This window comes from Anguilla anguilla, chromosome 4, assembly GCF_013347855.1.
Source record: "Anguilla anguilla isolate fAngAng1 chromosome 4, fAngAng1.pri, whole genome shotgun sequence".
NCBI lineage: Eukaryota > Metazoa > Chordata > Actinopteri > Anguilliformes > Anguillidae > Anguilla > Anguilla anguilla.
Genome location: NC_049204.1, coordinates 44,605,098 through 44,627,338, shown reverse-complemented (window position 1 = coordinate 44,627,338; position 22,241 = coordinate 44,605,098). Strand labels below are relative to the sequence as shown.

The following is a 22,241-nucleotide window of genomic DNA, read 5'->3' as shown; positions in this document are numbered from 1 at the left end:
TAATCACCAGGATGAAGACCTGGCCTTTCTCTGGTTAGATGAAACAAAAATTGAACTGTTTGGCCATAATGATCAGCACTATGTATGGAGTAAAAAGGGTGAGGTTTTAATCCAAAGAACACCATCTCAACTGCGAGACATGGGGGCGGCAGCATCGGGTTGTGGGGGTGTTTTGCTGGAAAAGGGACTGGTGCACTTCAGAAAATAGATGGCATCATGAGGAAGGAGGATTATCTAGAAATACTTGACCATACTGAAGCACCTCAAGACATCAGCTAGAAAGTAAAAACTTGGTCGCAACTGAATCTTCCAGCAGGACAATGATCCTCAGCATACCCCCAAAGTTGTAACAAAATGGCTTAAAGACAACAAATTGAAAGTATTGGAGTGACCATCACAAAGCCCTGACCTGAATCCCATAGAAGATTTGTGGACTGAACTGAAAAAGCATGTCTGAGCAAGGAGGCCCACAAACTTGACTGAGTTACACCAGTTCTGTCAGGAGGAATGAACAAAAAATTCCAGGTATACCAAGCATTTGATTCAAGTTAAGCAATTAAAAGGCAATGCCACCAAATACTAACAAAGTGTATGTAAACTTTTGACCCATTGAAAATATGATATAGTACATAAAATCTGAAATAAATCTGTCTCTTAGCTATTATTTTAAAATGACCTCTTATGGAAATAAAGTAGGTACCCTAATTTACTTAACCCAGGAAATGTATGGTAACATAAAATGTGTGGAGTTGTGAAATTTTTTGAATGTCTTTAGCTTCGGTTTATGTAAACTTTTGGCCACAACTGTGCCATTCTGTTAGTATGATATTAAAGCTATTTTTCAAGATTTAAGGATGTCATTTATTTCAACAGCTGCAAGACGCTAGAATTCCATATTAATTTTTTATGGCTGCTTCTGATACTATCCAAGTGTCCTCAGGTAAAGTGACAACTCGCCCTGGGTATGTCAAAATTAAAATACATGAAACGATGCCTGCAGTCAGTAGCCACATCGGTTTTGGCAGCTTTCTGCGTTGGCATTACTATGCCTTGAATTTTTCAGGGAGCCTGGGTTAGTCAGTCTTCCTCAACCAGTCCTTGGCCGGCTTCTCAGTGCTGGAGATCTTATTCTTGTCTGACAGGGTCCTATTGTACTTGATAGGGTATTTGATGAGGTATTTGATGGGGTTTTCCTTAATTAGTGGGATGATTTCACTTTTGACAAGTTTTAACTTTTTTTGATCACCATGCTTCCTGATTTCTTTTATATGATCTGGTGCTGACAGAATCCACCTTGCCTGTACATGGGATGTTGTAACTGTGAGGTCGTCCATGAATCCTCTGATAGCTGGTTGTCAGATTCCTTGCTCCAACCTAGAACCCTGAGTTTCTTTCCAAGCAGCTGTGATAACAAAGTTCATTCCCATTGTAGGTACCATGGCCTACAAAAGACATAAACTACAAAGCCCATATGTCTACCTCAGAGTAACTCATGTAACCACGCCCCCTTCCGCACCTCTCCTGTAACAGTATCGGCTCACTGTAAAGTGGAGGTCACACACAGAACATATCTTGCATGTGATCTATTCTAATTACTAACCGGTCATAACACGGCATGTTGATCTCTATAAACATACACCGATATCCATATATCCGTTATAACTTATCTGTTTGGTATGCTTCGTGCGCCATTGTTTTTCTCTAGCTGTGTCCATTCATACTCCATCTTGTTCCTTTGTTCTCCGTGAACACGTGTCCACTGTACCCACCCTCCCACATAGGAGAACATCCAACATTCCTCACTCAAATACTCACACGTACACACAACACCTACACACACATGCACTCACATAGTTTGTCATACATAATTGTAGAGAATTGTGCTTTGCCTTTTCGGTACTTTGTGTTTAATAAACTTTATTATATTTACAAGGTTGTCTGTATTTATATTACCTTGTGTTGAATTGAGTCAGCCGCTGCTAATCCAAAGAACTTAATGAATACCTTCACCCCCTTAGATAAATCATTTATATTAATTTAGTATTAGCTGAATGATATTATGATTTGGTTAAGATTGACTATAATGTGTAATTTTAATAATAATTTAATTATTAATTAATTATGAATTGCTAATTTGTAGTTTGTATAATTATTATGAGACTGATTATTACATGTTGGTGCCACCTGTGAGGATATTGATGTATATTTTCTGCAGTTTGGTGCCCCACTATGAGAAGTAGCGGCATGTCCCCTACACCATGACAAACAGGATGGGGGAAACGGTTCACCCAGTTAAGATACTTTTCTCCAGGTTTAGCCACTGTGTTGTAAAATTAATAATACATTTAATTTGTAATCCACTTTTCATTAGAAATAATCTCAAAGTGCTACAGAGTAAAAAACAGAAGCATAGAAAAATGAACCAACAGCAGAGAACAAAAAATGAGTGGTTTTGAACCACAGCTTGATACCTCCAAAATAGCTAGAAATCTAGCAATATTTGCTATATTTTCCTGAAGGTCACTGGGTGTCCAGATAATTCAGAATTAAACTACATTTTACAATGCCTCCTCTACAATCACTTCTTAATGACTCTTGCTTTCGCCTAGAGTTGAAGTCAATGTCATCAGATGGTGCCTAATGGTCCTAAAGTGTTTTGGCCCTTAACTGTAACACTTTCCATTCATCAGTGGTGGCTAAATAACTGCCCATCGCTTCCAGCACAACTCCCCTCTATTCCAAAGCCAAAAGGAGGCTTTCTGCTGCCTTCTCCATCTATGAACCACTGTTAAAATCAAATAAAGTTTATTTGTATAGTGCCTTCTACAGAAAACTGTCACAGAGATGCTTTACAGAGTGAAAAAAGAGCAACAGAGCAAAAACCAAGCAAAATAGCAAGCACATGAGGTAAAAAAAAAAAAAAACTTTTTTTAAAAACTCCCAGTGGGGAGAAAAACCCTCAAATGTTAGTGAGAAAAAAACTTCCAGATGGGAAGAAATCTCCGGGAGGAGAGCCCATCCTCCATTGGCCGGCCTGGTGTAAAGTATAACTTGAATGGATGTAACAGAAATGTAATAAGGGATCGATCACAGCAAATATAATGGGTTGAGCAGGTTACAGCTGAAGTAATAAACTAACTTGAGTTTGTATAGTTCATTGTATAGTTCAGTATAGAGGGGTAGGGTGATACATCTGGAGTTCCAGGCTGCATCAAGACATGGACATGAAGAAGAGGAGAAGCTGTAGTGGTCCACAAACATGGAGTGAAGAAAGAAGGCTAGAGCAGTCCATGAACTCAGGGCAAGGAAGGGACAGGAATCCCAGGGGAAAAGAAACAGAGAAGATGAGGTTATGCACTGTAAAGATTGTCAGCACACAGAGTAAATGAAGTCTCTATGCCAAAAAACTAGAATGAACACTTGGACAGAAGCACCATCCAGCTAATATACAGTCTTTAGCCACCAGTGAATAATCTATAACGGCTAGAGCAGCCACTACTGACAGCAACTAGAGCTCCAACCACATTTCATTTTTGGTTCTTACCTTGCAGGACTACCGCAGACTATACACTCACGGACTAGGCTAAACTATCTTCCACCCTCTGTGCCATAGCCCAGGACAATGCCCTGGGCTAGGCTGTTAAGCAAACATCTGTTCCTGCTGAAATGAGGGGCAGTACTACTAGTATGCCCTGGCGCGCACAGCAGTCCCGACAACCACATTTGACTTCATAAACTCCATGATTTAACTTGACCATTTATCAGGATATAGGACTATACGAATGGCTAACAATGGCTCAATTGTCTAAATAAATGTATTCTGGTTGTGCATCAATAAAGTTTGTAGCAGTGGCAGTACTCATGGTTCGACCTGTGTACATCTTAGGTTCAGATGTTAAGGGATGGGATAATATATATATATTTTTTTTTTTCATGGAAAATAGGGGGGGGGGGGGGGGGGGGGGATTGCCAAAAAGTTCTGGAAATCAATTATCTGCCCTGGAAAATATTTTAGTATAGGCTCAAAACCACAGGTGCCCTTTGCGATATCCATCTCCCCCACCCTGGTCCATGGTCTTTGTATGTCCAGGTCTGCAATGGCAGCACCATCTGTGACTCCCCCAGCCCCATGAACATCCCCCTCTCCACACAGGTAAGGCTCACATAAGATGTCCTGGAAAATAATATCTTGAAAAGAGTGGGAATCCTGCTTAAAAATTGCAGTTACCTCGTTTCAATGCTATAACGTTGTAATATTCAGATATGAGGGGCAAGGTAATGCATCTACGACTGAATGATGCAGATGTTTTCTGTACATGACAAGAAAATATTTTTCAGGGTTTTTTGTGGGCAGCGGGATGTTCCATTTTGCACTATTTGCGTAAAAAAAGTAATTAAAAAAGGTAATAAAAATATTGAAGAAGAGACAGTAATAAGGGAGACAGCCCTGCTGGCCGGGAACTATGAGTGGGGTAGCTAGCGGCATCAGCACTGCTACCTGGCTAGCTACCAAGCAGTAGGTCCTTAATCAGCGATGTTCCTAGCTAGCGTTATCAAGTTAATACACTATGATAATAGTCATGAAAAAAACAATCAAGCAAACGTTTGAGTGTTGGATCTAAATTAAGGCATTTTCATTTGCCAATGACTAGTTAAAACTAGCTTCTGTCTGTGTTCTGGGAGACAGCCATGAAGACACTTCACCAACCCTGCTAGGCAGGAACTGTGAGTGGGATGGCTTGCCACTTTCGCCCCACTAGCTACCTAGCAAGCAAGTAATGTTCTTAATCACAGGAATGTTAGAATTGGTTAGAATGACGTTTTGTGTTTTTGCAATTTGCTTTCATTCCAATAAAGGATTTGCACTCGTACAATAAATTTGTGGATGCATTGTCTATTGATTTGCACCCTATATTTGGAATGGATGTGTGTGTATAGCACTAGGGCTTATGGAACTAGCTATAATTTTAACATGCAGATTGATATTTGCAGTGCTGCTGTTTTTGACTGTGAGTGATCACTCCCTGCTCGTGTTGTCTTACCATTTTGAAAAGTCTCATTATAAAATGAAAAATGGAGTTCATAAATAAAAATGCCATTCGGAAATAAGTCATTTGGAAAAGTGTCATTATGAAATTTAAAAAGCCATTCGTAAATATGTTATTATGAAATAAAATATAGTCACGTTATTGTGAAAAAGGACAATCATGAGGTGACAAATAGTTAATTATTTTGAAATAAAATGTATTTATTTAATTATTGACAAATTTAATTATTTATTTTTATATTTATTTATATAATTTCATATTTATTTATTTAATTATTAATTTAATTTAGGCACATTTAGTCCTTCACAGTGTTCCATCCTATTAAAAAGTAAACCGACAAATTTGTGGGCGGCGACAGTTTTCCGACTTGAATATCTTGATTGACATCCACATGAAGTCGTAGTATCTCCAAATGGGTATTCAGACATCATGATTGGGGTGGGGCCAGAGTGGAATGCTGAAAGCATTTTTCAAATGTCAAAGGGCAGCAAGACGTTTTCTACCAGTTTTTTTATTTATTTTTTTTTGATTATTTTTCTGATAAAATGATACTATTTCAGAAGTGATTAAATAATGGCATGGATTAAAAAGGTTTCATAATGAAGTAATGAAAAAAGTGATCTAGGGTGTAATTACCCTTTAAAAACCATGGTAGGACAACACCAGCACAAACCGAACGTGGAATCTCTCCTGCAGTTGTAAAAGTAGGGAGATCAATAATCCCATTGATTTTTATGTAGAATTATGTAGAATGTGTGCGATTTCGGATATTAAAATTTACATTAGTAAGCTATTATTAGCTAGGTTAGCAGTTTCATTCAGGTTACCTCAGTATAGCAAATTAACCAACGTTGCATTCAAATCCCAAATCATGTAACTAACTTAATGTTGTCTAACGTTACACTCCATAATTAAAAACATGCAGTCATACATAAAGGGACTCTTTCCTTCACGCACAGCAGAAGATCCTTCAGTTCATCCATTCTTGCGCGCAAACAATGAGACCCGGTTCCCGGAAAGGGTGCCTCCACCACAGAAGGCTGTCAGCTATTTCAGTGTGGATCAGTAACTGTGTGAGGATCCGACCGCCAAACTATGTAAAAGGTAAATGGACTGCATTTATATAGCGCTTTACAATTGATGCCTCTCATTCACCCATTCACACACCAACAGTGAAAGGCTGCCATGCAAGGTACCAATCAGCTTGTTGGGAGCAATTAGAGGTTAGGTGTCTTGCTCAGGGACACTTCGACACGCCCAGGGCAGGGGATCGAACCGGCAACCCTCCGACTGCCAGACAACCGCTCTTACCTACTGAGCTATGCCGCACCCCATATGTACTTCCTGAGCTATGTCACCCCCCATTTGAGAAAAGTCTCAAAATCAAAAACAATTAGAAGGAAAATGCGTGTGATCTTGATCCATATGAGCAGATTCGACACTTCACAAGACAATTTTGCATTTGAGAATGTCTTATTGCCAAAAAAAACACACAGAAATTAGAAAGGAGGTATTTGTGCAAAATGGAAAATATGTATTTACAAATATTTATGCATTTTTTTAAATCAGTGCACATTCATTTAAATTGGGATGGCAGGTATGCCATCCCGCCAAGTTACGCCTTGGCGGAGTGGCATGCCCCATACTTATACAGCACTGAGAGTTTGGCACTTTCCAGGGTTCCCCACAGAAATAACTGCAACAGCCACAGACACTCAGCCCTTAAAAACATGAATTGCTCTACATTCTGACCCTATTTCAACAGACAAAATTCATAAACAACTTCACATGTCCACACAATAAAGCCCCAAACTGAGGGGATTTTGCGTCTTCTTCTTCTTCTTCTTCTTTTTCCTGTTGCCTAGCCCACAAACAAAATGTCTCCCCATTGGACATTTTACCAACACCAGCCAATCCTTCACCTACACGAGCCAATCAAAATCTCACATACACAAGCAAAATAGACATATCTTTTTACCCTAAAACATTTCAAGTCTCTATAGCCAGGCTGTTTGTGGCTCAGTGGTCAATGTTACAGTCTATGGATCATAGAGTTCCAGGTTCAAGCCTTGCCTGGAGCAAGTTTCTTTAACCTGCTTTTCTCCTCCCTAATAATTGTCTATTACTTTTGAATTATTGCTTTTCCACCACATCTACCCGCCGTTACCCAATGTATACACTGCATTATTATGTACCGCCTACACGTTCAGTTAACCAGCTACAACAGGGGTCCTCAATCTTGTCCAGAAAGGGCCGGTGTGAGTCCAGGCTTTTGTCCCAACCAAGCAGTAACACACCTGATTCTACTAATCAACCCCTTGGAATCTTTGCTAAGCACCTTGATTAGTAGAATCAGGTGTGTAACTGCCCAGTTGGAACAAAAGCCTGCACCCACACTGGCCCTTTCTGGATAAGATTGAGGACCCCTGGCATACAATATCGCCAGGCCATATGGATTCAACAGGAGCTCGGCTGTGCTTACTGGCCTGTGTTCTTCTTTAAAATCATGGACACGTTTGAAGAAAATTCACACACTGATCAGCTATGTCATGATGGTGCACTGCCAAACTTACTGACTGAAGTGCGCAAGGTTGAACAATCGAATCCCGCCTCGCTCTCAGGCAGATCTTTTCATATTTTACACTAACGTTTTCTTATGCTTATATTTGCTTTACCAAGTCACTCACGGCCAGCCATATGCATTTTGTGACGGCAAATGTATCGATTTTCTTAAAAGATTACACCAGCTGACCACTGTGCCATTTCTACAAACTATATTTATGCACCTGGCTAATGTAGAAAACATTGTTATCAGCAAATGCCACATTTCTACATTACCTCGCCATTCTCTGTCTACCCACATATAAACAATTACTACGTATGTACGGTCTGCAACTCCCCATTAAAACATTATATGACTCAGTAATAATTATAACTGTTAGTAGTGAACATGAGACCTTATTTCACCAACTACTATAGCAAAACATTGCTAATACCATCTGTTTTATATAGGGTGGATTCAGCAAATGTGGGACACTTTTTGGTAAATTCAGTAGGAGAATTTTTTTACTTGCACCAGTGATGTTTTTATGAATTGTTTTAAGTCTTCTTAACATCTATGTGTGGAATTTTTTTAAATGTGTTTTTGTATAGAAGATAAACACTGTTAAACATAGCATGGCACCCTCTTTCACTCAGTCGGAGTATTCAGGTGAAGTGGGACAGCATATATGGTGAAGTGGGACAGTCATTTCAAGCTTAACCCATTAATGTCCTTAGTGGAAGTTTTGAAATTCCTTTGGTACACTTGTCAAGCTAGTTGAGCTGATCACAGATCTGTTACAATTTTTTCAAATCAGCCAATGTATAAGGCAGTATTGCTTGTTTTTCTTAACATACTATTTTTAGTATTTAGTCAAAATGGTTTCAAGTTTTTTGATTATCCATGGATTAATCTCTAGAAACATAAGTTAGGAGTGTCAGATCTTTATAATGTTTGGTACACAGAGAGTCCAGACTCTTACTGTTAAAGCGCAAAAAGAAATATAACATATTACTTATTCATTGTATAGCAAGGAAAATATACAGGCATGCACATACTTCAAAACCATGTAATTCCTATGGGATTTGTAACATTAGTGATTTCTTTCAATTTTAAATAAGTTATTTTTTACTGAAAATGTGTTGCTCTCTCTCTCTCTCTCTCTCTCTCTCTCACACACACACAAACTCCGATGCATGTAATTTTATGTAACCTCAATGTATTTATTATGATGTTCTCGTCATCATATTTTCTGTATAAACTAAAAATAAAGCTTTAAGCACAAAAGTAGTGTATGTAGTATTAAGTTTCTAAACTGCACTGAATTTAGATTGCATTTGAAAAACGAGTTTGAAAAGCTGTACTTGAATTGCAGACAATTTAACCTGAACTAAAATCACATAAAGGCAAGGAATGCTGAACAGTTCATCATTTGTCTCTTCTCTCCCACTGGCCTTACACGCAACTGTGTTCTATCACTGGGTAGCTCAGTTATCCTGAAATAAGCAAAAAATATCAATAAGATTTATGATTTTATCATACTTTGTGTAAAAAAATGTACCTGTTACTATAAAAACAGCAAGATGTGAAGTACTGACAGAAACCAAATAATCATCAGTATGGTTTAAACTAGCACCGAAATGTATAAAACTGTGGTAAATTGTAGGTTTATTACACCAGGACTGATTAAAATGTTGTCCCACTTCACCTGAAAAACACTGTCCCACTTTACCTAACATGTTTAGCAGAAGTGGGACAGTGCAAACCCCCCCCCCCCCCATCATAAAAACTCAAGACAATATGACAAAAAATAATTTGTATTTTGACCAGTGTTTTAGCCACTATATTGCAGATCAAAATAGGATGTTTTTGATTCGTTTTTATTAACCCAGTAACCTTACCATTCCTTAGTGTCATTTTACATGCCGGTCCACTTTCAGTTCACTCGCAATGATCAGTCTTAGTTTGACGGCTGGCCACGCCCACTGTAAAGACGGCAGTCCAATAAAAACTATTGTTGAATGACAGTAACTATTGTAGCAACAATTCAAGAATGTTTTTTTTGATCGGCTGTTGATTCTTACATGGCAGAATAATGCAAAGCTTAAGTGTCCCACATCTGCTGATGTCCCACATTTGCTGAATCCACCCTACCATTCGATAAGGAAACTCATCTCGCTCATGGTCACTTTTTTCTTAGCACTATAGTCTCTGATCATGTCAAACTTCACCTACATGCCCATTCTGCTAAAACATATTGTTTCAACTAGTCAATTTCATAATTTGTCCTCATTTCTCTCGTACTATTGTTATATTATAATATGCAAAGATTGCTGGGACATATGCGTCCAGTGTTCCAGTTCTACTACTTCCAATTCTCACGTAAGGTGACTGATCTAGCTAAGTAAAACAGCAAAGAGGACTCCTACCAGCAGATAAGCTTATCAAAATGCCTTATAAACCTTACAAACACTAAGGGCTCTATCTTACACCTGGCGCCAAGCGCAACGCAAGCTAGTTTCAGACCGACGCAGCTGTCAATTTCCCGTCCAGCGCACACGTTGTTTAAATAGCAAATGTACTTGCGCCCATCTGAGCGCTCATGGCCCTGTTGGTCTTAAAATGAGGTGTGGTCAGGCGCATTGTTGGTGCATTGCTATCTTGAGGCAGCGGAAAGTGATTGCGCGATTGACCAACAAAAACCTGGTCTTAAGGCAATGGCACAGTATTTTACTGTTATTTTAAGGGCACATTATTAAGATAGTAATATGCGCCTACATAGGCGGGTGCACAACGCGCAATATTTTTTTTTTTAAACGTCATAATGGTTAGTCATAATATTTATAGATGTATTTAATTTATATATAGATGGTCTGCTTGCGCCCTTTCACTTCGGGCACGATCAAGCCGGACACCCACCGCACGCATAGCGGCCGCGAGCGCACGACGCGCGTACTACGCACGTAAGTGAAGTGTAGTTGAAGTACTGTTATTACAACAGCAGCGGGTGACGTCCTCTACACCAGATGCGAACGCGCCGCGAACCGGCTGCGAAAATTGTGCGACACAAGCGAACTGAAGCGTAGTTTTTCGCTTCTATTCTATCGCCGGGCACCCACCGCACGTGTAGCGTAAGCGGCGCGTAAGCAGCACGGCGAAGCAGCACGGCGCGGTGCATCGAGTGTCTACACAGGTTCTGTCTGTGTCGCGCAAAGGCTTGCTTAAAGCTCTATATTCCTAGTAGCTCTCGCAGTCTGCAGTGGGGTTAAACTGTGTATTTCACGTTTGTTCACGACTGTTGTTTATGGGTTAAGTGAATACTTGGTGAGAGACCTTTTTCAGTTAGTTAATTTGGTAATATTTTGTTAACTCACGTAAATACGTGAGAAAGTAAACGCTTTAAAGAATTACCATAAGCTTAAATCGCAACGTAGCCTATATAATAATCAATCTCAAACTGTATTAATTTATTTGCTTGGTTAACAAGCGTGCCAACTTTATGAAGAATATGTAATGATCATAATAATAATAAATAATCCATAATGAACCATTTGGAATTCCCGTGTCGTCTTGTTATTCACGTCAAAACATTTATATGATCAGATTTAGTAAAATCAGTTAATCGTCAAAAAGATAGCGTAACAGTTTAAACTTGAACGGATATGAACACCACAACGCCATGAACGCATGAAGCTTTGAAGTACAAGTGCAATAAAGGCTTGCTTACAACTTCATTTATAAAATAGGTGCATTTTCATTGGCAAGACCACTAAATCTGATTTTTTAAAGCTCTGTGGATTATCTGATTTTTATTAACAAGCTCTTTTTGAAAGCACAACGAACGAAGACTTCGGAGAAGTCAAATTGGGTGAGCAATGGTTGGTTAAAAACTACCTTCCAACACTCAAGCTAACAAACCGCTGCTCGGTGCATTCACATCTACATCATTCAATAGGCTACGTCTTTCTGTGGTGTATTTTCAAATTTACCCCACCCCCTCCGCAAAATAAGATAGCGAAACTAAGTTTGCATTTTTCCCAGGTTCCAGTTTGTATTGGCTTGTATTTTTTAGCTGCTTATAAAATATATGGTAGGGAACTAGGGACACACCCCCAATAGCCTAATATAAGGACGAAATATAAATCAGAGCATGTATACCTAGCATTTTAGAGCAACGTTTCTGTGTATAAACAGGTCGTCATGACACGCGGCAAGCAGAAAAATAGAACAGAAGCGAAAAACTACGCTTCAGTTTGCTTGTGTCGCACAAGTTTCGCAGCCGGTTCGCGATGCATTGTTGTGACTGGCAATGAGGGCGGCAACGAGCTACAGCCAATGACAGCGCAAGACACGGGGTGAGGGGAAACCTGGGGGAGGAGTCGTAACACCTGCAACACAACAACATCAACAAGCATGGCTACATTATGGCTTTATTTACAGGGTTCATACACTTTTTCACCAATGATTTTCAATGACTTTTCCATGACTTCTCCACAACCTTTAACTGAATTTCCATGACCAAAACAAATGACTTTATCTCAGTGGGACGATTTAAAATTATTTATTGTAACAGCTCCAACTACCCTGTACCCTCCAACAGACCCTGAATGGTCTTGATATCTGGGTAGAGGAGCACAAAATGAAACTCAACCCAAAGAAATGTAAAGTTTTACATGTCACCCACATGAGGCATCCACCCGCCCTGCCGACTCTCTCCATTGACCAGAACATTCTGGAAGTCTGTGACACTGTCAAGGTCCTGGGGGTCACCATCCAGAGTAATTTGCATTGGGACAGTCAGGTGGACCACATGCTGACCTCAGCGAACAGGAAGCTTTTTGCTCTGTGTCGCCTGAAGAAATTTGGTGTCCGAGACCCAGAACTGGTTTCCATCTACACAGGCTACGTATGCCCGGTGCTGGAGTATGCAGCCCCCGTCTGGCAAAGTTCCCTCACTACAGACCAGGCTAAAAGGCTGGAAAGCACGCAGAAACGGGCTTGTAAAATCATACTTGGCCAGAGGTACTCAGGGTACCCAGAGGCTCTCTGCACTCTCGGATTGTGCAATCTATCAGAGAGACGCACTCAACTGTGTCTTGGCTTTGCCAGAAAGCTGCTAAAGTCCAACTTCAGTGACTGGCTACCCCCCCTCAGGGAGGAGCTCACAGGTCGTCAGGCAAGGAATTCAAACCAACTGGCCATCCCAAGATGTCGAACTGAGAGATACAGGAGATCACCAATCCCCTATATGTGCAGACTCCTAAATGACAGCGGATTTTAAATTTAAATTTGGGATACGAGATTAGATCTCAGCTTAGATAATTGCAATATTAAAAAAAAAAAATTCTACTTAGTATTGATGTTTTATTGTAACAGCAAAATAATTCAGTGTTTTTAATGACAACTGTCTTTATGAACCTGTAATAATGCTGAAAGGTCAATAAATAAATAAATAACACTAAGTAAAATTAGGTCTGCATCTGAAACATATGGTGCCTCTCTAAAATAATTAAACACCAGACAGACACACTTAGATACATTCTCTCATATTTTAATTCGAATAGTTTAACATTTTTGTCAATGTCTCAAACAAGGCTCGAAATTGCGACCATTTTGGTCGCATATGCTCCCGAAATGTAATCTGTGCGACCTCGAAATATAATTGGGAGCATTTGAGCGAGTGCAAATGATTGTTCTGGTGCAACCTTTTTTTTTTTTCTTCCAGTCGAACATCCCTTTTTCTGTACATTCGCTAGTACACTCAGCATGTCCCTTGTGAGCTGACGGTGACCCTTCTAACCAATCGCGAGCTTGACATTCTTACCTTTAATGCTGATTTTAAATTGGTTAATATTAGCCTTCAATCACTCCCTTTGGCTGCACTCCACTGTCATGCGACACAGAGCTAACGCGTAACTAATGTTACCTGAAGACAAAAGTTTGTTCAATTTATTAGCGTTATCGAAAGCTGAAAAGTTGAAGCGGACGTTTTGTGTAGCGACCCGGTTGGAACAGCTCATTTCTCCGATGCAGTTTACTGGCGGTTGATTTAATTAGCGGTATTAATGTGACGAGAAGCGCTTTGTCGTTTGAATGCATAACACGCAATTCCTTGAAGAGTCGACACATTTTATGCGTGACAGTTTAACTGTTACTTGTAAACCGTACTGTTATATTGTCGTTTTTTGTTAATAAAAAATCTATTGAATATATTGTTGGTGCTCCTTACATTTTGGTGGGTGTTCCTAAGTTTTTGAAGTTGGGAGCACCAGTGCTACCAAGTAAAAAAGTTAATTTCGAGCCCTGATATATTACTGAAGCTGCACTTCCCTGGCATATTGTCGGCACAGTAGGGCCTACGTTTACTAACTGCTACATCAGCAAGAGGCGTGCCTGTAAACAGACTGAGCCGGACCGAATTAACTTCTCACACCACCAAAACACCGCGAAGGTTACGTGCCAATTTACGTTTTATTACTATACATACTATTTTTATGATTGGATTAATTAGTAATTATATTTGATGCAACTTTAGCTATATTTCCATTACTTTTCCAAAACCTTTCAAAAAATATTATTTTCCATAACTTTTCCAGGGCCTGGAAATTGCATTTTAAATTTCAATGACTTTTCCAGGTTTTTCATGACCGTACGAACCCTGTATTTATTATTTATTTTATTTTATTTTATTTATTTATGGCTTTATTTTATACATGGCTTTATTTACCTCCAACTCTCTCTGCAGAACAGACAATCCTTGCTGCCCGCATATCCCATATTTTCTTCCTTGTTTTTTCGCAGCAAATCAGCGCACAAGCAACTTGGATCACTCGTTTCTAGCGGACATCCATTTTTGGAAGAAAAAAATCCTGTATCGCGCATGGAATCGCCAGTGTTGGGGAAGCTACTTTGAAAGCATAGCTTTGCAAGCTACCAATTACTTTGCAGGGAATCCTCTGCATCTCACCTTGACAGGGAGCACCTATTTTTGCCACCCTTTGGGCCATATTTACTAAAGATTTGCGGGGCTTTTATTGATGCTAACGAGACAAGTAGTGTTTTTAGCTGGACCACAACAGCGAGGCCAGCCCTTCAAACGCAAATGTCTGTGACTGACTGAGTGAATGATAAAGTTACACCGCACATGTCTGTGACGTCGGCCGGTTCGGTCCAGCCATATACTAGGTTTTAACCTGGTCTTGTTCCATATTTACTAAGGTGAGGCACCAGATGTTTAAGCTGGTAAAATGGTAGAAAAGCAGAGTCCCTATATTTAATGTGTTTGCATTTGTATTTCAGGGTGTTCTGATGTTAGACTGAAAAAATATGAGAGGAGAAAAAGGAAATTTATGCATATGACCCACTACAGATGATTTATCATGGCTGGTGGCCGTTTGGCAAAGGAGATTGCCGATGTTGTTTAACGTCTGGGAAACGCAGGTGTTAACTTTTTTTTCCAGTAGAAGATCGGCATGGTGGCAGTTGCCGTCATAGGAGCAAACATTGTCAGATTGTAGAGTAGGGGAGAGCCACTATTTGTAAAAGTTTTTGGATTTTTCTAATTTACTTAGAAAATGTTTAGCCTAGCATTATGAAATTTTATTTCAAACAGCTTTGACACATCAGTAGTTATTAGTCATTTCAATTACATTCATATCTTAATCAAGTCAGATACAATTGAAACCAAAGTACACGTAGTCCAATGTTAAATTCATACCACATAGTCGGTATGATTGTAACAGAGGTGCAAAATAACTGTGAGGTCATCGAATGATTCACCTTGTGGGGGCTTATTTTGAAGCAACTGTCCCTCTGTACATTATCCCTTACCCTTATTGACAATAGATAACAGGGATTCTGAACAATATTCTGAGGGAAGTAACAATTTCTGAGAGAGGTTCTTGTTTTAATGAATGTTTTACTTAATTGATATTTAATTGAACAACCATAGCTTCAACATACCCACCAGTTGAAGTTTGAGATATTAAACTGGCTTGTTTTTGGCTAGCTATTAAATCCCATCCTGGATGTGTCACAATGCAACATCAGCCAGCTAGCTAACACTTCATGTAATTAGGTAGAATAGCTCATTTAATATTCCTTTTTTGCATTGAACAGCAGTTAGTCAATGCCAATCATCAAATCAATAACCAATTTTAATCCTGGATCAAGGAAATTGAATGTAAAGTCTGGAACTAGCAGGTGCTTTAGTTGAGTACACTGCCCTGTGGAGTCAAAATAACAGTTGAAATTGTGTATTGGTTCTACGAGTACACTATGAGAAAGAAATGTGAAAAGGGAGAACTCACCACATGTAGAATTTTATTCTCTGTCTCATATACGGTACAATCCTGCAAAAACAAGCCAAGAATAGTTAGTCATCTTTCACCTTGAAAGGACTGCTATGTTTGTCTGTATACAAAGGTGCACATGGTGCCACTAGAGCAGCAGCTGAACGGGTAGGCCTACTGTTACGGCGAGCAGTACAGGTGGACCCAAACGCAAGACGCAGACACATAATGCAGGGAGAAACCAGACGTGATTTATTTTTCTAGGTACAGGAAACCAGGCTGGGAACCAGGGGGACAAGGCAGGTGTGGTTTGAATGATGAATGGAAGCTGGCATAGGCTGGACAGTGACAGGGAGCAGGCACAGGGCTGGACAGCGGCAGGGAGCAGGCACAGGGCTGGACAGCGGCAGGGAGCAGGCACAGGGCTGGACAGCGGCAGGGAGCAGGCACAGAGCTGGGCAGGACTGGACAGGACAGGACAGGAAGGCCGGCTGAAGGTGAGCTGGAACCGGCAAACTGCAAACAGGAAAGCAAGACAGGACGAAAGACAAGACAGAACAACCACGGAGACTGGACACACTGGACCGACAAGACAGATACAGTTAACAAGGTACCGAACAAACACGGGATCGGGGAAGCAGGTAGGCGAACCGAACGAGAGAAGAAAAAAACACAAACGGAAAAAAGTTGTTTTAACTAATCACTAGGACTGGAGCCGACATAACGCATCAGATGAACTGGCAAGGAGTTGCTGGAAAACCAAGAATATATGCTGCGAACAATCAGCGAATGCTCTGGCAAAGGCGTGCGGAATGCAGAGAGCAGGTGAGGGAAATCAGCTGCTAACGGGGTGGTGGAGCTGACGGCGAGGACCCGTCTACACTGCAGGGAGAGAACAGAGAACAAAGATCGTACGAACAAAGACAAGATACATGAGGCTAACAGAAAACATGAGAAACAGACAACTCTTTTGCACAAGAACGGTGTCTGTTGGTCAGCATTCAGTCTTTGATCAAAACATGAAAAGAAGAGTTTTCTGAGGGCAGCTCCTGGGTGTCCTGTGTATTTCACTTGATGCTTTTGGGAGGATATAATGTTAGTTGGGGCAGTTGGCTTGCAGTTGGGGCAGTTGGCTTGCTGCTACCAATCGCGTCCACAGGTAGTGGATAGTGGGAGTTCCTTCAGATATGGAGGACGACAGCTACGAGCTAAGCAGGTTTTACCTGACAAATAAGTAGTCACGGGAGGGACTAGCTGAGTGGCTCCTCTAGCTCCAAGTAAAACTCCACATGTACCCTATGATTCTCCTTGACATGGCGAGTCCAGGCCGCCATCAAATAAGCCTGCAGCCATCCACCTTCCCTGTGGACCTTTCCCGTGGGCAGGACCGTGCCTGGGAGCACACGAGAGGCAGGATCGACAAACCGAGACCTGGCAGCCCCCTACAACTTCACCCACCAGAAGGTCGTCTGGAGTCATCTCTTACCACCGGAATATTGATGATATGAAGCTAAGATGTGGAGACAGGGACTGCGCACCCCTCCCTTCACGTTAATCCATTCTTTGCGCAAGCTATCAATTCCACTGGAAAAGTCCTCTGGCGACAAGGCAGAGTGGTGGGGGCAGGTCGTGGATGAGACTGGAAGCCTCTAGCTTGAGCCTTGCACAGAGGCGGCACAAGCAAGATAGTCGTTGTACGGATGGGATCTAGGAACTGCATCCTACTTCGGCAGGTACCTGTGCGACTGAGCACAGGTAGCCCTTTTCAGGGTCCGCACTGCTCACCCCTCGACAGGGGAAGGGTCCAGAAAAGGCAACCTAAATATTGTCTGTTCCTCCCTGACCTGGACGGCAAACCGCAGTCGTCAAGGCATCCCTCACTGCAGTCGCAAAACAAAAAAAATATACGGAACCTAAACTTGGCTACCTGGAATGTGCGCACTCTCCTTGATGTGCCGGATGACACCGCAAGACCCCACAGACGCACCGCACTCATTGCCCACGAGCTTGGCAAATACAACATCGACATTGCTGCCCTGAGTGAGACTCGGTGAGTTTCTCAGGAGAGGACTCACTCACAGAAGTTGGGGATGGGTACACCTTTTTCTGGAAGGGCCTTCCAGAACACACCCGACGACTGCACAGATCGGCTTTGCTGTGAAAACCAAACTCCTCCATAACATTCCAGAATCCCCCCATGGAATCAGTGAAAGACTAATGACCTGGCGCATCCCACTCGCCAAGGGTCGCTCTGCTACCCTCATTAGTGCATATGCATCAACCCTGGTTGCTGATGATGATTCAAAGGATGCATTTTATGAGGCTCTTGACAGTGTTCTGTCAAAAACACCTCCCTCTGACAAGATCATCCTCATGGGAGACTTCAACGCCAGAGTGGGCACTGACAACCTACTCTGGCAGGGAGTTATTGGGAAACATGGCATAGGCAACTCAAACAGCAATGCCCTAAGACTTCTCTCACTTTGTGCAGAACACCAACTGATCATCACCAACACCATATTTCAGCTGAAAAACAAACATAAAACATCATGGATTCACCCACGATCAAAATACTGGCATCTAATAGACTACATAATCATTCGCCAACAGGACCATAACGATGTGTCTATAACCCCGCCCTGGGCATGTCGAAGTGTCCTTGAGCAAGACACCTAACCCCTAACCCCTAACTGCTCTGGCGAATGAGAGCCATCAATTGTAAAGCGCTTTGGATAAAAGCGCTATATAAATGCAGTCCATTTACCATTTACAACTCGGGCTATGCGTGGCGCGGAGTGCTGGACAGATCAACCAATCCGCTCCAAATTCCGGCTGAAAATCTGTCCCCACCACACAAAACAGCAACCCCGGCGAAAACTAGACACCAGTGGTCTTCAGTCCCCTGATGCCCTGGCGAGCTACCGTCAGAGACTCGCTGAAAACCTCCCAGCCCTGCAAGCCAACCCCCCTTGCAGCAGCACCCTCAATATTGAGCATGATTGGGCTAACCTCAGCTCAGCCATACACACAGCAGCATCTGAATCACTAGGCTTCACCAAAAAACATCATCAGGACTGGTTTGACAGCAACTCTGCTGAAATTCAATATCTCCTGGAAGAAAAGCGTAAGGCTTACACTTCCCACATCTCAAACCCACAGTCCTCCGTCCTCCTCTCACGGTGGAAAGCCATTCGTACGGAGACTCAGAAGCAGCTCTGAAACATGGAGAACGAATAGTGGCTCAAAAAGGCCCACAAGATCCAAGCCTTTGCAGACTCCAACAACACTCACGCCTTCTACCAAGCAGTCAAGTCATTACACGGACCTCAAAGACACACCATCTCCCCAGTAAGGTCTACAGACGGTTCAATGCTCTACAAGGACAAAAAACAAATCCTTGAACGTTGGGCTTCAACGGACTCCTCAACCAACAAAACCCTTCTGATCTCTCTGTTGTTGACAAACTCCCAAATCTCCCACCAGTACTAGAACTAGATGATCCACCTACCTTCACTGAGGTCCTTGCAGCAGTAAGGTGCCTGAAAAACAACAAAAGTGCTGGTCCTGACGGAATCCCTGCCGAGGCTATAAAGAAAGGTGGTTACCTCCTCATAACTAACCTACACATACTCATCCAAGCAATATGGTCCCAAGAAACTGTCCCCCAAACTTGGAAGGACGCAAACATAATCACAATCCATAAAAAGAAAGGAGATAAAACCACTTGTGGGAACAGCTATGGCATCTCCCTTCTGTCTGTTGCTGGGAAGGTGCTAGCATGGGTCATGCTGTTTTGCCTGACCCAGCACATTAAGGAAAACATCCAACCTGAAACCCAATGTGGCTTCAGAAAAGGCCGTAGCACCAGCGATATGATCTTCGTTGCTAGACAGATCCAAGAGAAGGCCAGAGAACAAAACCAAGACCTGTTCATCTCTTTCCTGGATCTTGCCAAAGCCTTCAACACGGTCAACCGTCAGGCACTCTGGAGCATCCTCACAAAGTTTGGGGTTCCACCCAAATTCTTGAGTGTCCTTCAACAGCTGCACAATAGCATGCAAGCCTGTGTGCTCATCGGTGGACAAAAATCCCCACGTTTCCCTGTACAGGTTGGGGTAAAGCAGATTTGTGTACTTGCTCCAGTTATCTTCAGTCTCTTTCTGGCAGCAGTAACTCTCCTGGCACACAAGTCGCTGCGAGCCGATGACGATGGGGTCCAGCTTCAGTTTCGCCTTGATGGCAACCTTTTCAACCTCCGCCGTCTACAAGCCTTTACCAGGACCACAACCACCACCATACAAGAGCTTCAATATGCAGACGATTGCGCCCTCCTTGCCCACACCCCTGCTGCAATGCAACGCGCACTGGACACAATATCTGAAATCTACAGTGCCATCGACCTTCAGATCAACACCCATTGATGATTACATCCAAGCTCGAATCAATCGTGCTTCTTCCTCTTATGGAAGACTGCGCTCTCGCGTCTTTGAGAGCAGCAACCTAAAGCTGTCCACAAAGGTAGTAGTCTACCAAGCAGTTTGTGTCTCCACCTTATTATACGGTGCCGATGCATGGACCCCCTATCGATGCGACATACGCCAGCTAGAATCATTTAATATCAAGTGCCTCATGCGCATCCTGAAAGTCACCTGGCAAGAACGCATACCCCATACATCCATCCTCCAGCGTTCCCAGACAACCAGTGTGGAAGCAACTTTGCTACAGCGCCAACTCCACTGGGTCGGGCTCGTCATTAGGATGCCTGAACATGGTCTCCCAAGACAGACCCTATATGGTCAGCTCCTGGGAGCCAGCAGGAAACCTGGAGGCCAAAAACGGAGGTACAAGGACCATCTTAAAGAGTCACTCAAGAAATGTGGAATAAAGCCAGGGGCCCTTGAAGCAAACGCCATGGACCGCCGAGGCTGGACCGCATCCGTGAACTCTGGAATCGGCCTCCTGGAATCAAAACGCACGTCCCAGAGAGAAGCGCAATGACATCATCACGCGCAACAACCCCATGCATCACCAGCCCTCACGTGCCCCAGCTGTGGCAGGACATGTGGGTCAAGGATCGGGCTTCACAGCCACCTCCAATGGCACTGCAGCAGCGGTAGCCACAACACTCCACTAACCACCCCCCCCCCCCCCCAAGGAAGTGACGTTATCTTCGGCAACAATGGACAGCCACAAGCAAGCAATTTCACTTGCTGCTTTTGGGAGGATATAGTGTTACAGACACTGTCCAAAACATGGTCAGACACCAGTACAACCATAAGTAACTGACCTCCGACCACCACCAACACATACTCAACTGTTCATTAATCGGCTGCTGATTCTCAAACCAAAATTATTCCAGGGAGACATTTACATTTTAATGGGGATGTGAAGCACTCGATAATATGACTCTAGTTCATTTGCTTTTTACTGTAGGTAAGACATGGCACAGCATTCAAAAGTGAAATTGACCCATATTTGTAAGAAAAATAAACAAGTTTTTTTGCAGCTACTAGCACTCGGGCACAGCCGTAGAAAAAAGCTAGGTTGTAAAATCACTACATTACATTACATTACATTCATTTGGCAGACGCTTTTATCCAAAGCGACGTACAAAAAGTGCATTTCATGGTCGTAGACAACTGCTGAACACGGGTTCAGTAAGGTACAATACTTATTTTGTACAGCCATTTCTAGCCGAGAACAATGAACACTATTCTGGCCTAACATCTGCAAAGCCAACTAGGCAGAAGAATAAGCTACAGTATTAGGACAAATACAAATTACCAATGAGTGCAGGGATGGGCAACATGCAACAAGTGACAGGAAAAAGGGTTTTTTAAATTTTTTATTTATTTATTTTTTTTATTATTATACAGCGTGGTGGTGGTTAGTCTAGGTATAGTCTGAAGAGATGAGTCTTCAGGCCACGACGGAAGATGGATAGTGAGGGGGAGGTTCGGAGAGGGATGGGGAGTTCTTTCCACCACTGGGGAGCTAGAGTGGAGAAGCTCTGTGATCCCTTTGGGCGGGTGGGAGGGGTTACAAGGCGCCCTGCTGCCGCAGAGCGAAGTGGTCGAGCAGGCACATAGAATTGAGTCATGTCCTGCAAGTAGATGGGGGCTGTCCTGTTGGCAGCAGTGTAGGCAAGGGTCAGGGCTTTGAACCGGATCCTGGCAGCGACCGGTAGCCAGTGAAGTGATCGCAGCAGAGGAGTGACGTGGGAGAATTTGGGGAGGTTGTAGATGAGTCAGGCAGCGGCATTCTGAATCATCTGTAGTGGCTGTATGGCACAAGCTGGCAGGCTTGCAAGGAGAGAGTTGCAGTAATCAAGGCGAGAGGTCACCGTAGCCTGGACGAGCA

General features: G+C 42.4%; 1 protein-coding gene across 8 annotated transcripts in view; it reads right to left on the bottom strand.

Annotated features, from left to right (window-relative positions):
• Positions 1 to 22,241, bottom strand: part of cnksr2a (connector enhancer of kinase suppressor of Ras 2a) — a 357,881-nt gene that overhangs the window by 240,248 nt on the left and 95,392 nt on the right. For all 8 annotated transcript variants that reach the window (XR_004764907.1, XM_035414896.1, XM_035414899.1 and 5 more), the window contains exon 5: positions 15,900 to 15,941. Coding sequence is in view for 7 of the 8 variants with exons in the window: in XM_035414896.1 (XP_035270787.1) it covers positions 15,900 to 15,941 (42 nt within the window). In the remaining variant the exon portion in view is untranslated. The remainder of the gene's footprint in view (positions 1 to 15,899; positions 15,942 to 22,241) is intronic.